The sequence below is a fragment of the Heterodontus francisci genome, chromosome 9, assembly GCF_036365525.1.
Source record: "Heterodontus francisci isolate sHetFra1 chromosome 9, sHetFra1.hap1, whole genome shotgun sequence".
Classification (NCBI taxonomy): domain Eukaryota; kingdom Metazoa; phylum Chordata; class Chondrichthyes; order Heterodontiformes; family Heterodontidae; genus Heterodontus; species Heterodontus francisci.
Window position 1 is genome coordinate 75,213,090 of NC_090379.1, and position 22,626 is coordinate 75,235,715.

General features: G+C 44.1%; 1 protein-coding gene across 1 annotated transcript in view; it reads right to left on the minus strand.

Moving 5' to 3' along the window:
- Positions 1–22,626, minus strand: part of akap6 (A kinase (PRKA) anchor protein 6) — a 374,046-nt gene that overhangs the window by 131,776 nt on the left and 219,644 nt on the right. Inside the window, exon 7 of the mRNA XM_068038344.1 lies at positions 4,109–4,257. Within this exon, the coding sequence (XP_067894445.1) occupies positions 4,109–4,257 (149 nt within the window). The remainder of the gene's footprint in view (positions 1–4,108; positions 4,258–22,626) is intronic.

A 22,626-nucleotide genomic window follows, 5' to 3' on the forward strand; every position in this document is an offset into this window, starting at 1 on the left:
GAAAAACATTAATGGTATTGAAGTAAAATATATCATAGAGTTGCAAGAAATATCATTTCATGTTATTTTAAAAATATGCTAGTGCTTAATAAATTTGTGTACTCCTTGAATATCTCTGCTCCTACACGATGTATCTTCCTAAAGCTTTAACAGCAAATTCATAGATCAATACAAGCATTACATTCTTCATTGATGACGTAGCTGGTTAAGACAGGGAGTAAATGAGCCACACAGACTATGTGCAATCCCGAATCTATGCTGAGTTAGTGAGTTTTAGATGGGGTGGTTGTAAACTAAAATTAGTCTCAATGCCACTGGGACAGCAAGGAGAGCCTCTCTTGATTGGTTATCAGTGATCACTGCATGATCAGGCTTGGCTGTGGTGGACCCCACAGCGGAATAGCCTGTTGACACCAGTGGTTGAACCATGAGGAACAGATGAGGTACTGGGGGGGAAATTCTAATTCCCCCTCAGCAAGTTCCCAACTTAACTACAAGGTCAGCTGTCAGGTTGAGGAAAATTACTCCTCCACAATGGCAGAAAGAACACTTCAGTCACCTTAACCAACCATTTCACATCTTCTATTAACTAACTTGAGTGATAGGATCAGTGGCTTAGGAACTTTTCAACCCTCAGCTGGGGAGTGATGCAAGGGGATAAATGAGGATCAAAATAACCTATCTTTATGCATCATTTGTCTAGCGCATCATCAGGGGCTTGAACCCTTGTGTTGTGTTTTGGACTGTCCATGGTTACTTTTTCATTGACTTGTTATGTACTGCAGCTGCATCATGGCTTCAGGTTGAGGATGCTGCTGCCTAATTCAAGGATTAGTTCATCTGCCTTTTGATGGCCTTTTGCAGCTATTCCTCATGCTCAGGTGGCCCTTTAGCAAAACACAATAGGAAAAACAACACAAAGGCACTAGGGGTAGGCACAACAGAAAAAAGAAATACTTGCTGTAAATATATATATGTGTGCACTGTAAAACCACCTTTTGATATGAAGTCCATTGTTCCAATGTATGTCATTTGGAGGCGAATTTCCTTTTATGCCTCCTTACTGAACCACTGCCACTTTCAGCAGACCTCTTCTGAAATATCCTCATAGGAGTAGCATGTTCTTTGCACTCTGTTGGAAAGGTATCCTCCAGTTGTTTTTTTTCTTTTTGGATCCTTATCCTGCATTCTTTCCTCTTCCACCTACTTCTGTTCTGACTCCATTATAAAGATATAGGTGGGGATGCCCTTAGAAAACTCCCATGATAAGGAGATTCACAACAGAAAGAAAGAACTTGAATTTATATAGCACCTTTCATGGCTTCAGTCCCAAAGCCCATTGCAGCCAGTGAAGTAAGTTTTAAGTGTAACCATTGTAGGGAAAAAGAATAGCCAATTTGTGAACAGCAAGGTTCCACAAACTACACTGAACTGTCAGCCCAGATTATGTGCTCAAATCTTTGGAATGAGTTTGAACCCATAAGAGTGGGAAGAAAAAGATTTTCCTGCCTGAAACTTTTGGAAGGCAGTTTGTAGAGTCCTTTCTTAGCAGCATAGCTGAGAAAATACTTTTCTTAACGGCTTCAGTCAAAACTGATGTTTGAGAGAAAGTTTGAGGAGATTCCAAGCCTGTGAATTCAGTCACTTCCTAGTTTGATAAGTTAAGTATGCGGTTAACCTATCTGTATTTTCTACAGACTTAGCAAGTCAGGTGCAATTCTGGCATAAATGTTGCAATTTCTGGGATAACAGCTTTGGCCTTCTATACCCTGCACAATTTTGTGGGTGGACATATCTTTTCCTAGTACCCCATCCTACTGGAAATTAGTCCCCATTATACAATGGGTATAACTAGCATATTTGACTTTATAATCCAGAACACGGTCCCTATACCGAGCTACATCTACAGGCTGCCAGCGGGGGTGGGGGGGGGGGGGGGGTGTCCAGTGGTAGCTCTCTAACCACGGAGTTTAAAGTTCAGAGATTTGAGCACAACATCTAGGTTGACACTCCAGTGCAGCACTGAGGGAGACTGAGATGAGATGTTAAACCAAGGTCTTGTTTTCCTCTTAGGTGGATGTAAAAGATCCCATGGCACTATTTGTAGATGAGCAGCGGAGTTGTACTGACCAATACTTATCCCTCAATCAACATCACTAAAGTAGATTTTCTGGTCATGATCATACCACTGTGCTGTTTGTGGGAACTTGCTGTGCATAAAATTTGCTGCTGCGTTTCCTACATTATGATAGTGACTACAATTCAACAATACTTAATTGGCTGCAAAGCACTTTGGGACATCCTGAAATTGTAAAAGACTCTATATAAATGCAAGTTTTTCTCTCTTATACCCTTATGGTCCCTAAAGTACTGAATTTTGGGTCCAATATAATTCTCTTTTTGTCATATATCAGTTATAAAAAGTTGGAAACAACAAAGTAGAGACATATGCGAAGAAGGAACGGAATTGCTCTGGTTGTTATGTGTAGTGTAATCATAATCGTGTTCTTTTTGAATGCACTGATGTTTTTGCAACATGTAGGGACCAGAGCAATTCTTTCCTGAAGTGGGTGCATACATTATGTGACAATGCATACGGATTTTTTGTTTCCTTATTCCATTCACTAATGGAGCTGTATCAAGAGAAACAACATACAAGGCAGGTCGCTTGGAAATACCTGGAATGTGATTGGGCTGGACAGATCTATGTTTTTCAGCAATGCAGGCCTCTTGCTGCTCTCCCTCCTGTTATGGAGTCATAGAGTCGTACAGCATAGAAACAGGCCCTTCGGCCCATCGCGTCCATGCCAACCATAATGCCTATCTATACTAATCCCACCTGCCTGCATTAATTCCATATCCCTCTATGCCTTGCTCATTCAAGTACCTGTCCAGATGCCTCTTAAATGTGGCTACTGTTCCTGCCTCCACCACCTCCTCAGGCAGCTCATTCCAGATACCCACTATTCTTTGTGTGAAAAATTTACCCCTTTGATCCCCTTTAAACCTCCTCCCTCTCACCTTAAGTCTATGCCCTCTAGTTTTAGTCACCCCCTACCATGGGAAACAGATTCTGGCTATCTACCCTATCTATGCCTCTCATAATTTTATATACCTCTATCATGTCCCCTCTCAGCCTCCTTCGCTCCAGGGAAAACAGACCCAGCCTATCCAATCTCTCTTTATAATTCAAGCTCTCCAAACCAGGCAACATCCTTGTGAATCTTTTCTGCACCCTCTCTAGCTTAATCACATCTTTCCTGTAGTGCGGCGACCAGAACTGCACACAGTACTCCAAATGCGGCCTAACCAACGTTATGTACAACTGTAACATGAAGTCCCAACTCTTGTACTCAATGCCTCGGCCAATGAAGACAAGCATGCCATACGCCTTATTCACCACCCTGTCTACCTGTGTTGCCACTTTCAGGGAACTATGTACTTGCACCCCAAGGTCTCTCTGTTCAAGAACACTCCCCAGGGCCCTGCCATTCACTGTATATGTCCTGCCCTGGTTTAACTTCCCAAAATACATCACTTCACACTTGTCAGCGTTAAATTCCATTTGCCACTCCCTTGCCCACTTTCCCAGTTGATCTATATCCTGTTGTAACCTTAGACAACCTTCTTCACTGTCCATGATACATGATAAAACATTCTGAGGTATAAGACATCAAGATAGAGAAAATCCAAATGCTCAAAGCTGGTTTAAACAGCAGCTATTTTGGGGTTCTTAAACACAGTGCAACAATATTTTACTAAAAATATATAAACAATGTGTAAAGAAATAAGGAGTGTAATATTAAGCTCAGCTAACTCCTGTGTCCATCAACATATATTCAAAAGTTTGGGAGCCCCATAAAATGGTCCTCAAGACCTAGCTTCAAGTTTGTCATTTTATCATCAGTCTTAGAATCTTGGGTACGCTAACTTAATGTAGTAGGGGCTAATATGGGCTTACTGTGGAATGACACAGTATATTTTATTTAAAAGATGGATGTATATTATTGTGTACTTAAGTACAATCATCTGATGTACTTCATGAAATAATTGACCCAGGTGATCATAGATAACTAAATTTAAAAATATTATGCAATAAGTTCCTTACCTGTAAGTATCTACCCGATTGACTTTTGACATTGCAGCAAATTCTTGTTTTCGTTTGTTACCATTCGTGTACTGCTCGCTATAAAGCTTCAGTGACATCTGTTCCACTGCATCTCTCCTGGTCTCCAAGTTGATAAGCTGTATTTCTCCCTAGAAACAGAGGTGCATGTAACTAATAAACATAAATAGCTCAGCATTCATCAACAGTTCAGGATGTTCTCTGTAATCTTAATCTCCAATGCAGGGATTTCAGATACCATCCTTTGAGGATCCTGCTAGCATGTGGGCATTGCATCAATAAAATGGCATACTTAGATTTTTCACAAAATGAGTAATGTATGCTCACTCCCTTGTGTGCTATTCAACTGTATAATTTTACAGAAGGCAGGCTCACATTTAGCAAGATCCAAATGAAATGCAGTACTCAGTGGGTTAACAATTAAGGTTGCTTACAATTTCTTGTCTCCAAGGCAAGTCAGGGCAAAGTGTGGGAGTGATTTTACAATGTCAGAATTTTGTTCAGTTGGTTGGTATTACAATACTATTCATTCAACTTTATGTCACCAGAGTTTCAAGGGCTTAGATCACTTAATTCCAGCAGCACAGCTCTCTTGCATAGCCCTGATTGTTGCAAATTACAGGCAGAAGCAATTTACAACAATCACCTTGTAGTCTGGGACAGATTTTTTTCAGGTAATCCCAGACCACTTCCACAGTTATTAATATTTTACCTGCAATGCTTTCCATTCAGTTTCAATTCTGTGCTTTTTAAATCTGGCTTTAGACCACAAACCTTTCCCCAATAGCATTCATTAGCATTCCCAATTCAGGCAAACTGTGTTCCATAACCTCTGTTCACAACACAATTAATTTACCCATATCCTATGGTAATTCAGTACTTTTATCCCAAGATATTGGCACAATGGTTTTCAACATGAATGCAAAACAAACCACAGTAAAAATAATCAAATTTGCAACCTTTTTTAAAAACTCAGTTGTGTTTTATCTGCATTCTAAAAATGTTGCTGCTAGACTTTCTACTACAATATTGCCAGCTTTCAACCTCAGTTTCTTTTATCAGTTTTGTGGTTATATTTCTTGTGTTTTTCATTGATTTCCTCCCATTGCTCCCTTAACATTGGGAAGACAGACCTGTCTCCAAACCTTCCTCTGCTAACATTGCACCACAGCTGCCATTAGCATAGAAGCAGTGAGACAGTGGGCTGAATTTTGCCAAAAGCCCTGAGGTCCTGCTGCTGGGACTGGAATCTGGAGATGCTGCCACTCAGGTTTGGGGGCGGGGAGCATGCTGGAGAACACAATTCAGTGGCAGCTGGTCAATTAACTGCTGGGAGGCAGAGGTGCTGCCACTCTGGCGGCGTGAGGTCACATCGCTGAAAGGGCTGGCGCCATATTTAAAGGGCTGCCAGCATTCTGACAATTACATCCACCCACAAAGGAAGCACAGTGAAACTCTGAAGTAGAAGGCAGCACCAGAAATGGCAGAAAGAAGATCCCAGGTGGCACAACAGATAAACCTCACTGCAGGTTCTCCTCCTGGCTGCTCTGGCAAGAAGGGAGGTTCTCTTCCCCCGGGGTTGGGAGCAGGAGAACGGCCTGCCAGATGAAGCAAGCCTGGGTGGAGATCACAGAGGAGGGCAGCAGCTGTGGGGGCAACCCTCAAACCTGGCTACAGTGCCGCAAGCGGGTTAATGACCTCATGCGTTCTGCCAAGGTGAATGTGCCACACATTGCTTACACTACAGTCTTTCAAGTGACTAGGCATGAATGTGAGATTGATAGAATGGGCACGCCCACCCAGTCACTGGCAAGGGGCAGGCAGCAGCATTGCCAGTCAGTGGCATGTCAGCTTCTCTGTGAAGGGCCCTGGTCCGTCAGAGTTAACTCCTGCACAGACGCTACTGAGTGGCTGAAAGCAGGAGGCATCCTTGTGGCACCATCATGGACAACCAGGCTTCCACCAGCATAAGCATTGTGCGTGTCTTTAACAGCTGACTGGCAATGGTCTTTTCTGTGCTTGCAGAAGAAGACTGCCCACAACGCCAAAGAAAGGGCCAAGATAGGCAGCAGTGTCCCTTACCTGGCCATCCCGATGCCGATGGTGAAGCAGGAATGGAGCCCTGAGAGAGTGAGTGGCTTAATGAATGGGCACAAGACAGCCTTTGGTGCTCATGTGTCCACCACTGGTCACATGGAGCTCCACACAAAGGAGTATTCTGAAGGACGTGATGATCTAATTAATCACTCTCACACAGATCAAGGACAAGAGCAGACTGCAGCTGTGACCAGGGGACAGTCATTCCCTTCTGAGGAGGAGGGGTCCTCAGACGGTGCACTGTCACATCATTTCCCGCACCCTACACTAGCGCAGATAGTCTCACATCAGTGGGTATCCGTTTAAACGTAGCGTTGGGGTCACAACCTGGCGAGCACACCACAGACTTGCCCAAGCAGCTGATCGAGGCTGCGACAGCCTAGGCCACTGACACTCGGAGGAGAGTGAGAGGCCAGAGCAATGCTGAGCTCCAGGCTGATGACATGCCTCTGGAGTCATCAGCAAGGTGGCAGATACTGGAACTGCAGCATGAGGTGCGGGAACATTTGGCAGAGCTTCCAGAGGTAATACGCAGCCTGGCACAGACAATAGAGGAGACTATTCAGTCTGTGAATGCCACCTTGCCTCTGTGCATGTTTGGCTTCCTCCATCGAGAGATTGCGACCCTCATGGAGCACCATAACCAGCAGATCTGCATGCCATCGTCACCTCCATGAGCTTTGTAAAGCAATAGCTGGGTGAGGGGGAGGCACCCGGACTCACCGCCAGGTCCCTGACCTCCTCAGGCAAGCAGGGAAGTACGTGTGCCCTGAAAAGGCAGAGGAGCAGCAACCTGATGCATCTGGGGGCTTCTCTAAGGGCACTCCTGGCGTGGGTAGCTGCTCCTCAGTTCCCCTGTCAGTGACACCAGCACCTCACGTAGATGTGGCGACAGAGGTGTCTCCTGCGCTTGTGCAGGAGGCCCTCGATATGCCAGGGTCGTCCAGGCCTCAGAGAGCCAGAAAACGACTGCAAGGTCATCCAAAGCCACGGGGCATCAAGGTTAGCAGCCTGCCTCCACCTTAGCTCACAGGGCAGGGGAGCACCAATAGGAGCACATGTAAGAGATTTAGGAAGAGCACCTAGCTGCACCTGGGGATCAAGGGTTTAAATTCAGTTAATTAATGCCTGCTGCCTTGAATTCTTTTTGTTTTACAATAAATGTGTCATATTGCAAGGCAAGAGGAATCCTATCATTTCTGGCAGCCCACTGGGCCTTCAGTAGTACCCTGGCTCCTCAAAGGATGTGATGGAAGGATCACACTCCATGAGGTCCCCATGTCCCAGTCTAATGTCTTAATGGGTACAAGTAAATACTAAGAGCAATAAAGGAAATGGCAAAAGGGCTGCAGAAGGCTGTAGTTTTATTGGATTGCATGGATCTGTCACTAAAGATAATCTTAAGTGTACCTGTATTCATGCGTCACAAGCCTCCCTTGTGCGTATCTCATTGCACCTTGCCTGTAGTCCCTGGGGTTCTTCATCGTGCAGTGTCTGGTCAGCATCTTCCTCCATATCCTCATCATTGGAGGAGGCATCATGCTCCAGGATGTCCTCATTGGTCAAAGCCTTTCCCCTCTGCAGCACCTGGTTGTGCAGGTTGTACACCATTACGATATGCAAGATCCTTGCTGCAGGATATTGAAGGGGCTCCACCAATTTGATCTACTCATCTGAACTGTATTTTCAGAAGCCCTATGACCTGTTTGATGGTCTCTCAAGTTGTCCCGTGGCAGGTGTTGTATTTCTCCTCTACATCAGTCCTAAGGTTCCTCACAGGTGCCAGTAGCTACATTTTCAGTGGATAGTCCTTATCATCCTTGCCAGTGTGTGGGGGGCCTGAAAAGGTCTGGCACCTGGAACTGCCTTAATATGTAAGCATTGTGGCTTCTTCCCAGGAACCCTGTACAGATCTGAAGGAACCGTTTGCAGTGGTCACAGACCAGTTGTACATTGAGCAAGTGGAAGCCCTTCTTGTTGATTAAGGCTGCTGCCTGGTCTGTGGGAGCCTTGATTGCCACATGCGTGCAGTCAATGACATCCTGAAACTGGGGGAATCCAGCAATGGTCCCGAACCCTATGGCCCTCTCAGCTTGATTGCCCGAATTGGTATGAAAGCATGTGTATTGGTTGGCCCTCTTGAAGTTGGCATTGGTACTAAGCGCCTGCTCGGGTATACAATTTAAACCCGAACCCGACCCGGGCCTGAGTCCTTTGGTTTTTTCCAGCGCCCAACCCAATCCGACTCGACTACTGGAAACTAATGATGCTTACTCTTACACTTACTTCCCTTTCCCTCCCTGACCAATAGGCAGCATTGCCACTGTGTCCGACCCAGCCCGACCCGACCCGAGCCCGAATGCCGGACCCGGAGGAGCGACCCGATCCGAACCCAACACATGTCGTCGGGTCCTGTCGGGTTCGGATCGGGTAGCCATGCTCTAATTGATACCATCTTGATGCATTGGTAAGCTGCAGACTGGGAGACCCCACACTTACCTCCAGAAGATACCTGGATTGATTCTAAGGCGTTGAAATTTAACGCCATGGTGACCTTCAACACCACAGGCATTGGGAGGCCACCACTTCCCATAGGGATCAGCTCATCCTCCATCATGGCGCACAGTTCTTTGACGACCTCCTTGGAGAGGCACAGTCTTCAGCAACACTGCTGCTCTTACATTTACAGGAAGCTGAGCCTCTGATGGTAGACCTTCTCTGGTGGGTAACCTCTTCTGCACGCAAGAGGCTGGTTGCATGCCCCTTTGTGCCCTCCTTCTGTGTTCGCCCTCCAAGGCTGAAGCTCCTTTTGGCTTTCAGATCGCTGCTGGCCCGCTGCCTGTGGCTCTCTCCCTCTGTGATGCTCCTCCTCACTGGAGGTCTCAAAGCCTGACCGAATGAGGCACATGGCAGATAGCTGCACTCAGTTTCCAGGGCTTCTCACCCACTCCCTGCTCTATTCAGAATACTGCCACTCCAAGATGACACTCAAGCAGTATGCCCCTGCTGTGCCGCCAAGTTTGTCCCTGCTCCTGACTGCCAACGTCAATGCCCAAGCTGTTCCACCCTCCCTGCCAAGCCATGCTGGTGAGGCTCTGAAGCCCCGTAGTTCCCGTGCACTCTTTGTAAAATTCAAAATCCCTGGTAAAATAGCAGCTAATTGGCTGTTAACCAGGCTTAATTGCCTTTCTGAAGAAGGGTCACTGACCTGAAATGTTAACTCTGCTTCTCTCTCCACAGATGCTGCCAGACCGGCTGAGTATTTCCAACATTTCCTGTTTTTATTTCAGAGTTCCAGCATCTGTAGTATTTTGCTTTTAATTACCTTTCTGCTGCGTTTGAGCACAAAGTCCTCCCAGCATGCTGGCCGCCCTTCGGAATATTCAGTTGCAATGTAAAGACGTTGGGCTCCCTTCCTGCCTTTCATCATCATATTCCACACGCCTTCCAACCCATTGCCTTAGGGCTGGTAAAATTCAGTGCCATGTTATAGGCTGGTTGTTTCTTTGGCTCTCCCTCTGTTCTCAAAGGAAGTACCTTTCCTCAGTGATCTGGGTGAGGCTTCAAACTGTGGGGTACCATGGGGATGAACTGCAATTTGGCATTCCAATTTGCAATATGTAGGTACAACTGTAAACTGCGCCATTCAACCATATGCATAGTTGTCACCTTGGCTGAGTTATTTCCCTCTCACCCCTGAGTTAAAAGATTGTGGGTACAAGGTTCACTCCAGGACTGCCACATAACCTAGGCCAACACGTGAGTGCAGTACTGAGGGAGTGCTGCATTGTCAGAGATGTTGTACATGAAATGCTAAACCAAGGCCCAATCTGCCTGTTTAAGCGAATGTACAAGATCCTGGTATCCTGGTGAATATCCTTAATTAACATCACCAAATAAAACAGATTATCTGATTTGTTCGTGGGACTTTGCCAAGCACAGACTGGCTGCCGTGCTTGTCTACACTTCAAAAAACATAAAGAAGAAGCACTTTGAGACATTCTGAGGACATAAAGGGAGCTGAATTTTCTAAATTGCAAAATGTTTTAAACATATTGGACTGAATTTTACCAGCCCCTTGACGTCGGGGGTCGTGGCGGGGGGCCCGTAAAATTCTGCCGGAAGCGGCCCGCCACAACCCATGACGCCGAGAAGTCCCTGCCAGATACTGGCAGTGGCGGTGAGGCCTTGGTGAGGCCCCCCCCCACTCCCCTGCAGCCAAGCGGTGGTGTCATCATCTAAAAATTTAAATGAACATTAATTAAATGCAAATTACCTTAACTGCCGACGGCGGCTGTCCCACGCCGATTTTATGGCCAAGCAGTTGCAACTCGCGCGCCTTCGAAACTCATTCCGAGGCGTGACACTGGTGGGGAGGGGGGGGGCGAATAAAATTATCAGGGCGGGAAGGGTGGGGGAGCGGGGAAAACACTTTTTATTGGCTGTGGGGAATGGTGGGAAGGGGTTGAAGGGCAAATGTGAAAAGGTTGGGGGGGGGGGGAAGTTCGGGTCTGGAATAAAATAAGTTTTCAGAATAAAGGGCAGTGAAAAGACCATTGGGGGGGGTTGGGAAAGGTCATCCATCTTCTGATTATTTATGAAAAACAAATGAAATGTAATATGCCTTTAAAAATGTAAAATTTTTGTTAAGGGCTTGAAGCCGATTAAAAATGGCGCTGGCACCTGCGTGGTGGCGCCAGACGCCGTTGCCGGCAACGCGGCAGCTGCCCCCTCTACGTTATCAGGGGTGGTCGCTCCGCCCCCTCCATTTAGATCAGCTCCCGCGCGTAATATCGCGGTGTCTGTGCGGCAGCACTTCCACGACAGAAGGCCACCGCTTTCAGGTGGATCGCAGTTTTTTTTTATTTCTAAAATATACTTGATTCATAAAAATCTGTAAAAATTACATTACCAGTTTCAAACAGCACCAAGTCAAAAAATACAAACAGTGCAAAGGTGATCAGTTTCCTTCGATATAATCCTGAGTTGCCTCACAACCCTTCCATTTCATTGTCATGCCATATACATTTTTACATTTTACAGCACACAAAATTTTCCCGATACAGTTCGAGGTGTTTCCCATGGATCCAGCCCCTCAGTTTAGCTTGGTGGTGGGACCTTACACAGTGGTCTTTCCCCATTGAGTCTTTGCTGCGGCTGCCCCAAGCTTTAGTGCGTCCCTCAGCACGTAGTCCTGGACCTTGGAATGTGCCAGTCTGCAACATTCGGTGGTGGACAACTCTTTGCGCTGGAAGACCAGCAAGTTTCGGGCAGACCAAAGGGCGTCTTTCACCGAATTGATAGTCCTCCAGCAGCAGTTGATGTTTGTCTCGGTGTGCGTCCCTGGGAACAGCCCGTAGAGCACAGACTCCTGTGTTACAGAGCTGCTTGGGATGAACCTCGACAAAAACCACTGCATCTCTTTCCACACCTGCTTTGCAAAGACACATTCCAGGAGGAGGTGGGCAACCGTCTCTTCCCCACCACAGCCACCGCGGGGGCATTGTGCGGAGGGGGCGAAACTTCGGGCGTGCAGGAAGGATCTGACGGGGAGGGCTCTTCTCACCACCAGCCAAGCTACATCTTGGTGCTTGTTTGAAAGTTCTGGTGATGAGGCATTCCGCCAAATGACTTTGGCGGTCTGCTCGGGGAACCATCCGACAGGATCCACCATCTCCTTTTCCCGTAGGGCCTTGAGGACATTCCGTGCAGACCACTGCCTGATGGATCGGTGGTCAAAGGTGTTTTCCCGCAGAAACTGCTCCACGAAGGATAGGTGGTACGGCACGGTCCAACTGCATGGAGCGTTCCGCGGCAATGTGACCAGGCCCATCCTTCGCAACACCGGGGACAGATAGAACCTCAGCACGTAGTGACACTTGGAGTTTGCGTACTGGAGGTCTACACACAGCTTGATGCAGCCGCACACGAAGGTGGTCATCAGGATGAGGGCCACATTGGGTACATTTTTCCCGCACTTATCCAGAGGTTTGAACATCGTGTCCCTCCGGACCCGGTCCATTTTAGATCCCCAGATGAAGCGGAAAATGGCTCGGGTGACCGCCACAGCGCAGGAGTGGGGTATGGGCCAGACCTGCACCACGTACAGCAACAACGTGAGCACCTCGCACCTGATGACCAGGTTCTTACCCACAATGGAGAGAGATCGCTGCCCCCACATGCTCAACTTTTGTTGTACCTTGGCTACTCGCACCTCCCAGGTTTTGGTGCACGCTCCGGCCCTTCCGAACCATTTCTCCAGCACCTTCAGGTAGTCTGACCTGACGGTGAAGGGGACAAAGGATCGGTCAGCCCAGTTCCCAAAGAACATGGCCTCGCTCTTGCTACTGATGTTTGTGTAGAGCAGTTTGATCCAATTGCAGATTCCCTCCCCAAACCCCATTTTGGAAAGCACGTCCATCATGTAGGCGTGCAATATCCTGTCAAAAGCCTTCTCCTGGTCCAGGCTGATGAGGCAGGTGTCCACCCTCCTGTCCCGCACGTAGGCGATCGTATCCCTGAGTAGCGCGAGACTATCAGAGATCTTCCTGCCGGGTACAGTGCAGGTCTGATCAGGGTGGATCACCATCTCCAGAGTAGACTTGACTCGACTGGCTATGACTTTGGACAGAATCTTGTAGTCAACATTAAGCAGTGAGATGGGCCGGCAATTTCTGATTTCTGCCCTCTCCCCCTTCTGCTTGTAAATGAGGGTGATGATGCCTTTCCTCATGGATTCTGACATGCTGCCAGCCAGGAGCATACTCTTGTATACTTCCAGCAGGTCCGGGCCGACCCAGTCCCACAGGGCCGAGTACAACACGGTAAGCTGTTGCTTCCGGGAGTTTTACTCATCTCAAAGGACTCGACGGCCTTTGTCAGCTCGTCCAGAGTTAGCGGCTTGTCCAGTCTCTCCCTCCTGCTGTCATCTAAGACCTCTGTGATAGATGACAGGAAGGACTGGGAGGCTCTGCTGTCTGTGGGCTTCGCATCATACAGCCCAGCATAAAAGGATTTGCTGATCCTTAGTATGTCGGACTGCGAAGACGTTACCGAGCCATCTTCTTCCTTCAGGCTGCTGATAACAGAGCTCTCTCTGTGTACCTTTTGGAAGAAGTAACGCGAGCACGTCTCATCCTGCTCGATGGAGCGGACTGTGGACTGGAAGATGATCTTGGAGGCCTCCTTGGCAAAGAGCGAGGCCTGCTGGCTCTTCACCTCTTGGAGGTCCTCCTTGACCTTGACCCCCATTGACTGCAACCGGAGCAGATTTTGCATACTTTTCTGGATTCGGGACATTTCCCTCTGTCTCTCTCTCACCCTCTGAACACCTTTTGCAGTGCGCTGATAAAATTCAGCCCAATATTTCATCAGGGTACTCCTTTTCGGTGTCTATAAGTGATTTCCCAATATGCACTCCTCTTAATGTAAGTACTAACAGACTGTGGGATTCCACTGTTCAAATAAGCTATTTATTCCCATTATTTCAAGAAAATGTGTATAATTTCCTTACACCAACCACAAAAGACTGTTATTTACCATAATAATTCATGCAGAAATGTTTAAAGAGCTTTTGAGTGTGGTTTCTTTATTGGCTGGATGCCAGTAGATAATTGACCAATTAGCAGATTAACTTTTGTAATGCGAGGAACTGGGGGAAGGGAGTTTGGGTGGCATGGATCTGTGAAATTATACACTTAAAAGAAAATGTCTTGTGAAATTATACACTTAACAGAACAGACCAATGTTACAGCCCAGGCTTTGTCACAACTCTTTTGCCTTGAGGTCACACTGCACTATTATGCTTGCTGTGAGTTTGATATTCAATTCAATTCAACATGGTGGCTCCTCATCAGACCCCTTTCCTATCCTGAGTGGCGTGAAACAGGGCTGTGTTCTTGCTCCCACACTTTTTGGGATTTTCTTCTCCCTGCTGCTTTCACATGCATTCAAGTCCTCTGAAGAAGGAATTTTCCTCCACACAAGATCAGGTGGCAGGTTGTTCAACCTTGCCCGTCTAAGAGCGAAGTCCAAAGTACAGAAAGTCCTCATCAGGGAACTCCTCTTTGCTGATGATGCTGCTTTCACATCTCACACTGAAGAGTGCCTGCAGAGTCTCATCGACAGGTTTGCGGCTGCCTGTAATGAATTTGGCCTAACCATCAGTCTCAAGAAAACGAACATCATGGGGCTGGACGTCAGAAATGCTCCATCCATCAATATTGGCGACCACGCTCTGGAAGTGGTTCAAGAGTTCACCTACCGAGGCTCAACTATCACCAGTAACCTGTCTCTCGATGCAGAAATCAACAAGTGCATGGGAAAGGCTTCTACTGCTATGTCCAGACTGGCCAAGAGAGTGTGGGAAAATGGCGCACTGACACGGAACACAAAAGTCCGAGTGTATCAAGCCTGTGTCCTCAGTACCTTGCTCTATGGCAGCGAGGCCTGGACAATGTATGTCAGTCAAGAGCGACGTCTCAATTCATTCCATCTTCGCTGCCTCCGGAGAATACTTGGCATCAGGTGGCAGGACCGTATCTCCAACACAGAAGTCCTCGAGGCGGCCAACATCCCCAGCTTATACACACTACTGAGTCAGCGGCGCTTGAGATGACTTGGCCATGTGAGCCGCATGGAAGATGGCAGGATCCCCAAAGACACATTGTACAGCGAGCTCGCCACTGGTATCAGACCCACCGGCCGTCCATGTCTCTGCTTTAAAGACGTCTGCAAACGCGACATGAAGTCCTGTGACATTGATCACAAGTTGTGGGAGTCAGTTGCCAGCGTTCGCCAGAGCTGGTGGGCAGCCATAAAGGTGGGGCTAAAGTGTGGCGAGTCGAAGAGACTTAGCAGTTGGCAGGAAAAAAGACAAAGGCGCAAGGGGAGAGCCAACTGTGTAACAGCCCCGACAAACAAATTTTTCTGCAGCACCTGTGGAAGAGTCTGTCACTCCAGAATTGGCCTTTATAGCCACTCCAGGCGCTGCTCCACACACCACTGACCACCTCCAGGCGCTTACCCATTGTCTCTCGAGACAAGGAGGCCAAAGAAGCAGTTTGATATTGTCCAACGAGTGGGATAGTGTGCCATAGGACACACAGTTCCCTTAATTATGGTATAATATACCAAAGACCACAATAAATGTTCAGCACATTCTCTGGTTTACTTTAAAAGGTAGCAAATGTCATATTGTTAGAATGTTACGGTCAGGTTAACATGAATAGATTTACTTACAAGTAAGACAACTGCACAAAAATCAAAACAGCTTTACTTACACAACATATAAATAGTTTCAAAAAATTCAGCATGTTGTACCTCCAATGATAAAAAAAACAGTTTTGGTAAACTCATTAGTATAGGATTTCTAGTATGTTGTGAAAATCAACAGAATCAGGAGAATCAGACCACACAATTCCTTATTAAGAAGTCTTAAATTTGTCTTTTTAACTCTGTGGGACATGGTGTACTTGGGTTTTCGGACTTACACTGCAAAGTACTTTCTGCTGAAGGTTAGTCTGCTTTTGGGTGCTGGCCAGAGTCCACAAAAGGGCAAAGTCTGACCCCTGGAGGAAGCAGTCTTGCACTGCTTGAGTTTCACACTGGATGGAGTTAGACCAGTGCAATATCAAACCAGCTTTTCAAGTCCGCTGGGCCTCCTGGGCATTTATAAACATATCCAGAGCTTACTTGAATATTTGGATGTCCCACTTATCTTTCATATCTGGTCAAATTTATCCAGAAATGGTTGTTACTTGCTATTCAGTCATGTACTTTCTTTCCTTTTTCAACCAAAAGAATTTTTCCTTAAAAAAGGATAAAATTTCCTTGCTATTATCATTAAACTGACAACAAAGGTAAAACAAAACATTATCTGTGCTAATGGCATTGCTTGCTTAGTGATCATGTGTGTGACAACGACTAATAGGGCAGGTAAGAAGATTGAGCTGGAAGTTTGCCATTAGGTTAAAACACATTTGTAGTCTCAAGAATTTAGACCAAAATGTATGGCATTTATTCCTAAATCGTACTCCCCACACCCTCCTCCGCACCCCCCTCCTCCCCAGTGATCCCTTAAATGCCCCTTATATCAGATTTTTCCATTTCATGTGCAGGGTACTGGATTTCCTGACTTAACCAAACCTGTGTGCACGACATAAATTTGCCGGCCTGATTTCCAAGGCTGGCTTAAAACTAACACAGTGCTGCCGGTGCAAAATAAAATCAATCTAAAGTTCAACTGTTTGATGAATATTTACTTCTGTCTCCAGAGTTTTAGGTTTGGATTTGAAATCTGCTGAATCATGTCATTTATTTTGTGTGTCTGCCAACACCAATTTACTATCTGCAAGAAAGTTCCTGAACTGGAAGTCCCTTGTGGATTCTCTGTTGGGTATCCTGTCAATCAGAAGAGGTATGTAAAGCATTGCCAGTAGGAACCATTATCATTTACTATTCATACCCTGCTCTGTATGCTCACAATGAATTTTCTGATTGCTGTAAGCTCTAACATGTACTCTGGTGATAGCATATGTAAACATCAATCATTCATACATCATTGACGATTACAGTGTTATGTCAATGGTATAGTTAAGTATACTGTTACAAGACCTGTCAATAATTATAAATATTCTGCCTAAAATTAAATAATTCAATCTCTACAGTTGATGGAAATAAATAGAAGTGTATCAGATTTACAAATATCAGCACAAGGACAAAACATGAGACTATAATTTTTGAGAATAAGTAGAAATCTTTCAAATCAATGAATGAAAACATGCGCTTAATAAACCTTTTGTGGTTTAAAAAACACAACAGCAACTCCATTCCTGGGTACTGTAACAGGCAGACATTTTCCTGCTCAAATGTTTTGATTAAAAGAGTAATAAAATTCTATATGTTTTCTGCTTTGTGCAGTTATAAACAATGAATTGAAAGTCTTCAAGTATACTTTAAAGCTAACAGAGAGGCATTTGAAAAAAAACTCCACAGGAGTTAAACAAACAGGAAAGGACTATATCAGAAACAGATGGGCAATGTAACATATATTTTGAAGAGAGATAAAAAAATCAGTGCCTCTAGTGACAAGCATTTATAAACTCTTCAGAATTTTAAAATTACAGGCATGCATTTAATATATGCATTGGAATAAATATGCAAAAGATGATCGAAAAACTATATGGTTGTATGTTGAATTCAAATTATGGAAAGCTCATAACAGCAGCAGCTTCAATTGAGATATTTGGAAGATTAAAGGCCATCGCTTTAGGCAGGTGTTACACAAGATTCCATTAATATATGTAATTAACACTGGCCTAAGCTTTAATGAACATGCAAACCTTAATTAGCAATGCATTAGATGACATGTAAAAAGCTGATCTTAATGTCACAGCTAAAATTCTCAGGCTGAGAGTATACTGAAAATAAAAATAAATTTGATTTCTCAAATTATATCTCAAATTGGCAAAGAGATTTGTTATGGTGACTGGGAAGTGAACAGTGCTTTTGGAACATTTAGCAGGAATCTATAATACAAGCACCAGATTAGCTTTTCTTAACTGGTGGCACGCTTTATTAGTTCATGGTATGATTACAAAAACAGCAAAATTGATATTGCACTATTTACATATAAAATCTGATATCCATCCACTTTAGTATTTTGAAAATAATAATACCTAAAAAAATTACTCTTTCTAAAATTAAAATTTGTCATCGCTAATAAAGTAATCTCAATATTGAAGTGTACTTCACTATTTAAATATTACAAGAAATATAAATTATACTGATTTATAGACCAACACCTCCAAATTCTACAAGTCTATCGTGTTAGTGAAAACCCTTTTCCCTACATAATTGACTAAATTTAGCAGGTTATTGCAGAATAAATTAATGTCTCGGGGGAAAGAGTATTAAAACAAAGATAGTGAAAGTCATTGATTTTAAAAGCCTGCGGTATGTTAGCAGGGTTAGTAATAGAAGGAAATTGATTTTAATATCTGGTAATGGAAGACAAAAGAACAGTTGTGAAAGATCCATGTGAAAACTGGGATAAAGAGATATACTTCACTGACTAGGAAGACTGCGTAATGAAGTTAATCAAGAATGAAGGCTACAGAAAGTGATTTTTAAAATGTTCAATCTATATTAAAGGATAGGTAACACATAACGTACAAGTCTTTGACACAGTGTATTGTACACCGACATTTTGTACACAAATTACATATTTCTGATTCGGCTAAAATCTGTTTTACTTCTGCTGAGATAATCCATCATAAAGTGATACTGTTTTGGCTAGAATTCTGAAGCAAGGCAATGTCATATTAGTAATGGAGTGCTCTGTGATGGACATGTGATATTGTATCAGAACCCTGTATCTTTTTTGCTTTGGTGCATTTGTGATAAATACAGGTTAATCTAAAATACCTTTATTCTTTTAAAAGCTTTATCTGAGGACTTATCAGATTAAAAATCAATGGGTTTCAGTTCAGTTCTCATGACTGAAAAACAACATTTACAAGAGAAAGCTTTAATTGAGGTCACATCCGTGTTTTCATATTTGTTTTCTACAATCTTCACAGTTTCATAAAGGAAAAGTTGAGAATCCCTTCAAAAATGAAAAAGTCTTAAAGTTTTTGTTAACCTTATATTTGACAGCTAAATGGTTCTGACATGGAGTCTATTTGCTTATTTTCCTATCTAATAATCCACCTTCAAAGTTCCTGTCAGGTAAATGACCTTGTATTTCATTAACGGATAATTAAATGGATTTATTCCACTAACGGCTTTAATTAAAATGCTAGAAATATTGATTACCCCTATCATCCTTATTCCCAAGGATGGAAAAGGTTTTAAGAGTGTTTATTTAGAAACGACAGAGAATTAAATTAGATTGAATCTCTGGGAGACCAAAAGAAACATAATACTTTCCTGCACCTCAAGCAGAAAATGAGATTTTGCTTCTTTGTTGTAACATTTAATTTCTTTTAACAATGATTACTGTTTATCTCAACATCACAGAGGAGATATTTTAAATAAAAGTAAATGAGGTCTTGGCAACAAAGCTACCACCTTGATGCACAGGTATGAATGTTACAAATCCTTGAGTTCGGTCCCTCAGCAATAGAGCTGTTCGAATCAAACAAAGGAGTGTATCAACTGTGCTGCTCTTTTCTGTCTGGTGTCCAGATTTAGAACAAATAGCCCATTAATGTGATCATAAATTGGCCCACTTTTCAATGCCCTATTCTTATGACTTCTTTACATGGTCTCTGACAATTTCATGAGTAATGTGGCAACAAGGATAAGCTTTTCACATAAGCACATATTGCTTCCACCTTTTCTCATCATTCCTTCATGCACCACTGCAGCATCTTCTGCACAACAGTCTTGCTGTGTTATAAGGAAAATGTAACTAGAGGGTACACATTTGAATTTTTAGATTGGTTGAGGCAGGGAAACAAAGATGTATGGAGCTATCATGTCATCCCCATAAGGTCCCCTTAGGAGGGTTAACACATATGTTTTTTTAAAATCTTTTGCAACCTACTGGGTATGTTCCATCTGGGTAGTACTGGGCTATTTTGAAGAAAGTATTTTGTGACAATCAGATCTTTCTTCCCTTTGGGGGATAAAAGTTGGCTTAACAGCTTTGTTGTATGTCTGCCTGAGCAACCAGACTCAAGGTTTCGTAACTTTCATTAAAAACATAATTGACTCTTAACCCTTGAATCTTCACTCACAGCATTTGTTGCAATAACTGTAGGGAGTTTGGTTTATTTTGTATGGCAAGGATTAAACCCCTTTTGGCTACAACTGTTAAAAAAATTCACATTCTGAAATTTAATTGCCTCATTCTCATAGTTTCGAAGGACAGTTAGAAGGAGCTGTCAGGTTTAACTGTGAATTCTCAAGATTTCCACAAGTTCCAGAGTGAATGACTAGATCAAGGGATTACTCTTTCAAAACTGAGAGAAATCCTATAACTGCATTCTATAAATCAATATCTTTTTATTCTTTGTAAGGTAATTAATTTTTCTCTCTATCATTCATTCTGGATCAGAGAATGGACAGGGGGTGGGAGTGGTTGGAGATTGGAGTTCTGAATTATCAGAGGCCAGTGGAGTGAGGGAGATGGGGGGACAATTGGAGGGTGGGGGTGGGCGGTCAGAGGCAGGGTGTGAGATTGGAGATCAGGGGTGGGGAAGGGCATGGTGGTGTTCCTATTGTGGGAGCTTGTAAGGCAGGTACGGTGGTTCCAGCAGCTAAGCTGCTGGATTTTAGCCAAAGTTAAATTTGAAATTGTGGATCAATGTGAGGCTCATTAAAAATATTAAATTGTCATTCTGCTTCCTGGCAAGTCGGTTGCCCACACAGCCATCCCACCTCCATTAAAACCAGAAGTGAATAGTTTATAGGTTGGTTGGGTTGGGATTCAGATTTTTAACACTTTAACATCCCACCTGACCCAAGCCCCTGTTTTTTTGGGGTTAAAAGTCCCCATTGTATCTCCAAATGGCATACGTGTGGAACCACAGAGTACTAATTGGCCCTAATCTGAGCTTCCTTCCCCAAATCTGTTCAAGTTCCTTGTTCCTCCACAACACTGCCCGCTTCTGTCACTAATTTCCCAGATTGCTGTTGGAACTTTAGATTCAAGCTTCTATCACTTGATACTCAATTTCTCCAGCCTTGTCATAGTCAGTTTTCCCCTCCAACTCTACACAAGATTACTCATTCAGAATGCTGTGTCTTCACCTGTTAAATTTACTTTCTCCCATCTTTTTCTGAACTCCATTGCCTTTCTTTGACCCAGTGTGTTTGCTTCAGGATCCTCATCCCCAGCTTTGAAATACTTCCAAGGGGGTTTCTCTCTTACCCTATCCGATCTCCTTCAGCTATATTATCCCCAAGAGCATCCTTTGCTTCTCTTTGAAACTGGAATCTCCCTTGTTTCTTGCTCCCTCTTCTTCATCACTTCCTCACATCAATTTTTAAATTACTCTTCCCCTACCCTCAGGAACTTTTTCCTGAGATTCCTGCACCTTGCTACCTCCGTTCCTGCCTTCAAAAGCCTCCACAGAACCTTTCTTTCTCTTCAATCATGACCTCAGTGCCTCTCTGCTTTATCTTCTCCTCTGTGTCCACTCACCTACTGCTGAAAAACTAATTTTATATTTCTGTAATGCCAAATTTCTCCACTATGATAAAAAAAATCTTCCATATTTTTAAAATAATATATTTGTAATGTTTATATATATTTTAGCTTCTACCTTAAGCCCATGAGTATGCCCCAATCATTTACTTTACTCTCTGTAAAATTTAATTACAAGTCAAGAATAATCAGTGCATTTTGCTTCCTGGTTTGCCGTCACACTAGCCTCCCACTGCTCTCCATTCTTCCCATCTCCTCCCCATCCATTTCTTAATTTGCCATGTCCCTTCCTTTGCCAATGATTTCCCCCTCCCTTTGACTTTCCATGTATCCTGCAACCCCTCACGAACAAGTCCCACTCCTTTCTCCCAACATTTCCACCTGCCCACTTCTAACCAAGTCCAATGGCTTATAGACTGGATCGGCCAGGATCCTGCTCTCAGATTAGTGTTATTTCTGCCTGTACATACTGTGAGAATTCCCATTCCTATTCTCTGGCTTACAGTATACACAGATGTCAATCAGGGCTATTAGCACTGGGGATGGGCTGAGAGGAGAAGCAGAGCCTGTCTGGACAAAGAGGACTCAGTGCATTAAATTTGGAAAAGCAAAAGCTGCCATGCAAAACTCTCTCTGCCAGCGCAAAACACTGACGATTGGCATGTACGCATACAGCGTGATTTCAAATACAACAACATAATCATTAGAGAGAAAGAAAGAGTAACAAAAGGATCTTGCAACCATGGCAGGGCTTAGCAGTGTCCAGAAGGGGTGGTGATGATGTTACTTCAGGTGATCTACTATTTGTGTAGAAGGTTCTGACCCTCTTCAAAGAAAGGGAAGATGGAGGGCCCTATGACTGGTGCACTGTACTTAAATAAGAGACTCTAAGTGTGATCCAAAATGCTTGCCCTAAAGAAAACTGCAATAGGCAAAGGGTTATGAAAGCATCAATAGGTTAGAATATCAACAACGGCATTGATGGAATTGGGCTCATTAGGACTGATAACCCACATTGCTTCGCCAAGTCCAAGTAGCTACTTTGCTCTCTCCAGCCTTCTGGGAAAGGCATTTCAGAGAACTCACGTTGCCTTGATCCAACATGGCAGTGAAGCCTCTGTGTCTCACAAAATGTAGCTCTTTTGCTGCCCAGCTTTCTGAGAAAGGCATTCAAGAAGCAGGTGTCTTCCTGTTAGCAGAGAAGCCAGAGAGATCAACATTGATACTTAAATCATAGTCCCAATCATTT